Source organism: Mus caroli, chromosome 19, assembly GCF_900094665.2.
Source record: "Mus caroli chromosome 19, CAROLI_EIJ_v1.1, whole genome shotgun sequence".
In the NCBI taxonomy this organism is placed as follows: Eukaryota; Metazoa; Chordata; class Mammalia; order Rodentia; family Muridae; genus Mus; species Mus caroli.
In genome coordinates this window covers 35,431,595-35,438,622 of record NC_034588.1, presented here as the reverse complement: position 1 = coordinate 35,438,622, position 7,028 = coordinate 35,431,595, and the positions used below count along the sequence as shown (strand labels likewise).

Genomic DNA, 7,028 nt, shown 5'->3' with positions numbered 1-7,028 from the left:
TCTCTCTCTCGTTTTTCGAGATAGGGTTTCTCTGTGTAGCCCTGGCTGTCCTGGAACTCACTCTGTAGACCAGGCTGGCCTTGAACTCAGAAATCCTCCTGCCTCTGCCTCCCAAGTGCTAGCTCATTTATTTTTTATGTGTAAGTATACGTGTGTGTGTGTGTGTGTGTGTGTGTGTGTGTGTGTGTAGCCAGGGCTACACAGAGAAAGCCTGTCTCAGAAAAAGAAGGAGGAGGGCATAGACACATAAGGTTGTAAACATCTATTTGTATAAGAAAAAGCCACACCCACCTTGAAAAAGGACAGTCTCAGGAAAGAGGTCAGCAGGATGATTTAAACAAAGAGTCAGGGATACACAGGAGAAAGGCCATGGGAAGTAAGGGTGCTTCCTGACACAGTTAGAGTGTGAGTGCAGTCTCCAGGACTCACATGAAAAGAGAAAATGGACTTCCCAAAGTTTTGGGGCTCCACACATACATGGTATTCAAGTGCATGCATATGCACACACATGAGAAATGGAAAAAAGAAAAAATACTTTAACAAGCCTTCTATAGCAAGACAACTGTTTGGCCTCTTGAGGGAGAATTTGATCTAGAAAAACTACAGACAAAAGTTTTGATTGGCTGGGAGGTTTTTTTCCAACAGTCTCACCTAGGAAGCCCTCCCACCTAAGTAGCCTAGGCCAGCCTCCAACTAATGGCAAAACTAACAGCAATCTATTTGCCTTGGGCTCCTTAGTGTAAAACCACACTCAGCTAGACAAAAGTTAATCTCACAGTATGTATGTGTATATATATATATATATATATATGAACACACACACACATACATACATACATACATACATACACACACACATACACACACAACTTTATGACAGAAGTTCTGAGCTTTTTTAGGTTAACGAAGTTATTGCTGTCTTAGTAATAATTTTCATACTCTAAACCAAATGAAATAAGAAGTAGTCCTATTAACAAATAGCCATGTTTGAAGAATTCAGTAAGACTACCTTAGTAGAGTACTGGCAATGTAGCTCAATCAGGAGGGTGCCTACCTAGGGTATCAGAGGCCCTAGGGCCTCTGTCCTGCCTAAACCAGGGCAGAGGCTTAAAGGTGTCTAATCTCAGCCAGTATGGAGACAGAACCAGGTGAAACAGAGATCAAGGTCATACTGCATCTCAGCCAGCTCCTGGTCCACCTGGGCTTCATGAGACCTCAAAACAATAGAAGAGTTAAAGAATATCTTAACAGAGGCTCAACAGATGGCTCAGTGGTTTAAGAACACTTGCTGTTCTTTCAGAAGACCCACAGAGCAGTTCACACCCCAGGGGATCTAACACTCTCTTTTGACCTCTGTGGGCACCAGCTATACACACAGGTGCATAGACATACATGCAGACAAAGCACCCATATATACAAAGTAAATAACTTTAAAATAATATCTTAATACTAAATAAGCATTAAAAAATAATATACGTATAGCCAGATGTGGTGGTGCATGCCTTTAATCCTAGCACCCAAAACACAAAGGCAAGCAGATCTTTGTAAGTTTGAGTCCAGCCTCATCTAAAGAGTAAGTTCCAGACTACAGTCACACATACATTGATTTCCGATTTTGTTTTTGTTTGTTTGTTTGTTTGTTTTTTAAGATAGCCTCAGCTGGCCTGAAACTTGAAACTCAGTATTTTCCTGTAAGACAGCCTAAAGTCCAAAACTAGAATTATAGCACGTACTATTATGTTCAGATTTTATTTCAGCTTATTTTGATTTTAATTGTGTGTCTCCATGTGTATCTATGTATGTCACTTGTAGGGGTGCCCTCAGAGACAAGAACTGTTAAGATTCCCTGGAGCTGAAGTCACAAGCAGTTGTGAGCCCTGATGCGTGTGCTGGGAATCAAACATTAAGATCTCTCTTAACTACTAAGCCATCATGTCAGCCCCCACTGCTTTTCATATTTAATTAGGTGTGTGTGTGTGTGTGTGTGTGTGTGTGTGTGTGTGATGTGACTACAAGTACAGGTGTCCACAAAGTCTAGAAGAAAGTGTTAACATCCCTGGAACTGGAGTTACAGGTAGTTATGAATCTGACGTGAGTGCTGAGAAATGAACTCAGGTACTCTGCAAAAACAGTACACACTTTTTAACTGTGCAGCCATTTTTCCAGCCTCCAGATATTTTTATATAATATACCACAATTGGACAAATGTCTATTGCATACTATACAAACTTCTCAAATCTTGTTTTAGGATTAGACAGTATCATCCCCATTTTAAATCCAATTCTATTTCTAATATTGTACCCAGATTTTTCTCACATTAATCTGAGAAAATCCATTAACAATGATAAGGCCATTGAAAAGTATGTAGTACCACAATGTTAAAAAACAACATCCTTCCTAACAGCTTAGACCCTGCCTGACAAATGTAGAATTCTACTGAGTTTGCATCAAAAATATAAATAACCCACATGTCTCCTCTGCACACCAAGTAAGCAGGCTAAAGTTTGGGGATTACAGAACTCTGAAGCCCCTGCACCTACACAAACTACTTACTGCTTTAATGAAACTAATTAAATGTCTTTACTTTTTGAGACAGGTCTTGTAGCCCAGGCTGGCCTCAAGCTCCCTATAAAGCAGACTTAAAGGCATGGTGCCCCTGTACCCAGCTTACGCAGTGCTGAGGGATCAAACGGGCCAGGGCTTTGTACACGCATGCCAGCAAGCTCGCTACCAGCTGAGCTGCATCCCCAACATAACAGTGCTTTAACTTTTATTTTGGTTTATGACATGCAGTACTGCTGATATGATCTTGCTATGTTTAGGATTGTCCTGGATTCTCTGCAGTTCTCCCTCCTCCCTTGGCTCCAAAGAGCTGAGATTTATAAGTCTATTCCACTCCATTCCTAGCCAAGTGTTCTTAAAGATCTAAAAAGCATTAACAAGATAAAATAAAAAAAATTATTACTCGAGAAATGAAAGAAACATTATTAACTCCTTGAATAAAGTTTTTTAATATAAATAAAGATAAAAACTTTTAACATTTTTTATAGATGTTGGCTATATAAAATACGGTAAACTCCATTTGGGCAGGAAAACACAGAATTTGTTTGTTTAGTATTTATTTAGAGATGAAGTATCACTATGTAGCCCTGGCTAGCCTGAGACTTGCTATGTAGATCAGGCTGGCTCTGAAATTGCAGAAATCCACTAAATTCTACCTGCCAAGTGTGAATGTTGAGATTAAAGGCTGCAGCACCATGCCAGGCTGGAAAGCTCCTTTCAAACAACAGCTGAGTTTTAGAACAGTTCAGGCTGACCCAGCTTCACTGCTTTGCAGTCCACTAACCTGCGCTGTGCACAGTGAGTGTGTTCACCTAAGCCTTGCATCCCACCTGTTAGCTACTTGAAAGAATTTCCACAACCTTAGTATATAGTAGAAAAACATTGCAGCCTGTCTTCTAAAAAAATATTAAGACAGCTACAGTAAGTACCTATAATTCCAAAGTTTGTATCTAGAAAAATAAAAATGAAGTAGTTAATTTTCAAGAAAATGATGCTGAGGGCTGTTGGTGTTTGAGAGAGCGCACTGAGCTGCAGAGCACGAGCGCCCAGCTTCCCAGCCCACCGCTCACAATCATCTTAACTCCGGGTTCAGGGGTTGATGCTTTTCTTTTTCTTTTTAACCTCTGCTGGTGGCAGCCACACACAAAGCTGCACTTACATACATACAGGCAAAATATCCATACATGTGATAAAAATAAGCCTTTAAAACATAGTTTTTAAAAAACTTTTAAGAAAGAAAACAATGCTCTATTTGTGACAGGCCCCATTATGTAGCCCATGTTGGCTTGTTTTCACTATGTACAAATTTGGGGTGACCCTGCCACCTGAGACTCTCATGGTCTCACCTGGCAAATGAGCAATGCTTGTAAGAGCCCTGGGAAACTTCACAGTCATTTTAGTACTTACCTGCTGAATAATTTTGGAGGTTTTCTGAAGATTTTCTCTGGGAGGGACTTTACCAAATAATTTCCAGCCAGGAGCACTATGGACAACTGATTTGAGTTCCTTTGTCCTTTTTGGGAAAAGGTTTCTGAAACACAGAAAATTTACATGAATTGTTTTCCATAACTAGGGAACTATTAGTTAATAATTTACAAAGCATATTTATTTCCAAAGCAAATTTAAAATATTTTAGATAAAAATTATCCCTAATACTTATACTAAAATTGCTTGGAATAAGTCAGTTAAGACTATCTGACTTATGCAAATGTTTTAGTAGAAACATCCATATAGATTTATTTTTTTCAAGCAGAATATCTGATCCTCAGGCGGACTTCCAACTACCTACATAGCCTATGATGACAGTGAGCTCCTGATCCTCCTGCCTCTACCTCCCAAGAACTGGGATTACAGATACATGCCACCATGCCCAGCCATCAACAAAAATACTGACAAGGTTAACAATAAGAAAAAAGTGAGAGCCATAAATTAAATATATTTAGTTTAAGCCCATTATTCAGAAACTTGATTACAAAGGCCAAGAATCTGAGAGTTCAAGAGCTTAGATAATATAATACTTTTAAAAAATACTTGTTCTATTTTCTGTGGATATGTTACGTGCCTGAATGTATCATGTGCACCATGAACATGCACGAACCTCTGAAGGTCAAAGTGCATTGGACCTCCTGAATTATAGCTATAGATGGTTGTGAACCACCACACAGGTGGTGGGAATCGAACCCAAGTCCTCTGCCAGAATAAGAGCTCTTCATTACTTAGTCATCTCTCCAGTCTCAGGTAATGCAACATTTTCTTTCTTTCTTTCTTTCTTTCTTTCTTTCTTTCTTTCTTTCTCTCTTTTTTTCTGGTTTTTTCAAGACAGGGTTTCTCTGTGTAGCCCTGGCTGTCCTGGAACTCACTTTGTAGACCAGGCTGGCCTCAAACTCAGAAATCCGCCTGCCTCTGCCTCCCAAGTGCTGGGACTAAAGGCATGCGCCACCACTGCCCGGCTATTGATTGCTTTTTATTGTGTGTATGCATGTATACATGCTTGTGGCACTGTGTGTATGAGTCTGTGGAAGTTGCTTCTCTCTTCATCCTGTGGGTTCTGAGGGTGGAATTCAGGTTGTCAGGCTTGACGGCAAGTGCTTTCCTACTAGGGCATCTCACTTGCCCAGTGATTGACTAGTTTAAATGTTTGATATATGGACACACTTTATCAACTATGCCTCACGGCTCACATTCATCTTCCAAAATATGTTCTGTAGTAATAGAAATCTTTCAGTATTTCTTTTTTTAAAATGAACTTCTGTTCAGCTTTCTCAGTAGAGGGCACCTGGGGGAGGGTGGTGGCTGACGAAGGGCCTCCCTGTGGTGTCTAGCTGTTGCACAATGGGCAATGATATGGCCATGGTACATCCAGGGGGCATATGCCCAGAATTCGTAGTCTCTCACAGAACTGACAGGCTCAGCCTGGAGACGGCATCCCTGCATCTCTCTGCACCTGGAAACTGACGGCACCAAAGACCTATCAACACCAGCTCACCAGTTCTCAATCCAGTTGCCACAAAGTCACCTGTGCCTTGGCCCCAGGCAACTCTGCGGGGCTCTCTTCCCTATTATGTTCCTTTCATTCCAAAAGTCCTCCTTCTGTCCACATTAATCAACAGAAGGAAACCTCTGTTGTCATAGTTTATGTAAAGAACTGTTGGAAGTGACACCAAGAGGAAAATTCGTAAAATAAAAATGATTCTGAGCTGAACCTTATCAAATTTAAATATCTGTACTTCAAAACACATCACTACCACAAAGTGGACAGCATATGAAATTTAGATCATCTCTTCCACCAAGTAGAACTAAACATGAAATAACCTTAGAACTTCAGAGCTTTATCAGATATTTTTAATAACCAGATAGAGAAGACGACTGATGTTTTTAAACACGAGAAATATACACAAACCATTTACCACACCCCATCACTAGAGCAGCCCCTTCTACTCCTTGTGACAGTGGAGTGGTTGACCAGTACTAGAAAAAGAGTGGATCACAGCCTTCAAATCACGACACTGTGCACAGTGTTGGTCTGGGAGCAACCTGGGCACTGGCACAGACATGAGCATCGGTTTCACTTTTGCCCCAGCAGCAGTTTGTGTGGCTGTCAAAGCACTAAATGAGGAAGGAATCTTTGCAATCCCACTTTTGAAGCCAGCAGTGTAAGAAAAAACATTGTGTTACTAGCAGACCACAGAATAGAAACATGTAGCCATATTAAAAATACACTTTGCAAAAAATAGCTTGTAAAAATAAATGCTAGCTTTCATCAAACAAAACCCAGCAAGTGCTAAGAAGTGGAAAGGCAAGCGTAACATAGTCTCTAGAATGCCTATAATTCTCAACAACAACAAATTATGAAAACATCTAGAGAAACATTCCAGAAACCACCTATGAAAAAGCCTAAACAATAAGATTATTAATGCATAATGTTATATCAATCTAACCACTCTAAAAAATACAGGAAGCCACTGAGAGCTACAGGTTATCAGGGAAATGCAGGAGCTAAGTGAAAATATTAACACGTGGATGAACAGAATGTTTCCTGCCTGCATCAAGGACACTTTCAAGAGTTTAGAAAGAAGAGCTGGAGAGATGGTTTAGTAGTTGAAGAAGCGCATACCAGTCTTCCAGAGGACCTGAGTTCAATTCCCAGCACCCACAGAGGCCAGTTAACAACTGCCTGTAACTCCAGCTCCAGGGAATCCAACACCCTCCTTTGGCGTCCTCTAACACTGTACTCATGTGCACAAAATGGTTTTTTAGTTTGTGAGATTTACTTTTATTTATTTATTTATTTATTTATTTATTTATTTGAGACAGGTTCTCTCTGCCTCTCCTGGAATTCACTATGTAGAATTCTTTAAAAAAGAATTTTAGCCGGGCGTGGTGGCACACGCCTTTAATCCCAGCACTCGGGAGGCAGAGGCAGGCGGATTTCTGAGTTCGAGGCCAGCCTGGTCTACAAAGTGAGT

General features: G+C 40.4%; 1 protein-coding gene across 4 annotated transcripts in view; it reads right to left on the bottom strand.

The window, feature by feature from the left end:
* Tbc1d12 (TBC1 domain family member 12) overlaps positions 1–7,028 on the bottom strand; it is a 74,320-nt gene that overhangs the window by 41,741 nt on the left and 25,551 nt on the right. For 3 of the 4 annotated variants that reach the window (XM_021151623.1, XM_021151624.2, XM_029472731.1), the window contains one exon: positions 3,970–4,093. In XM_021151623.1, the coding sequence (XP_021007282.1) occupies positions 3,970–4,093 (124 nt within the window). Of the gene's footprint in view, positions 1–1,054; positions 1,202–3,969; positions 4,094–7,028 lie in introns of those variants that run through there. The other variant, XM_029472732.1, reaches the window with a different exon arrangement.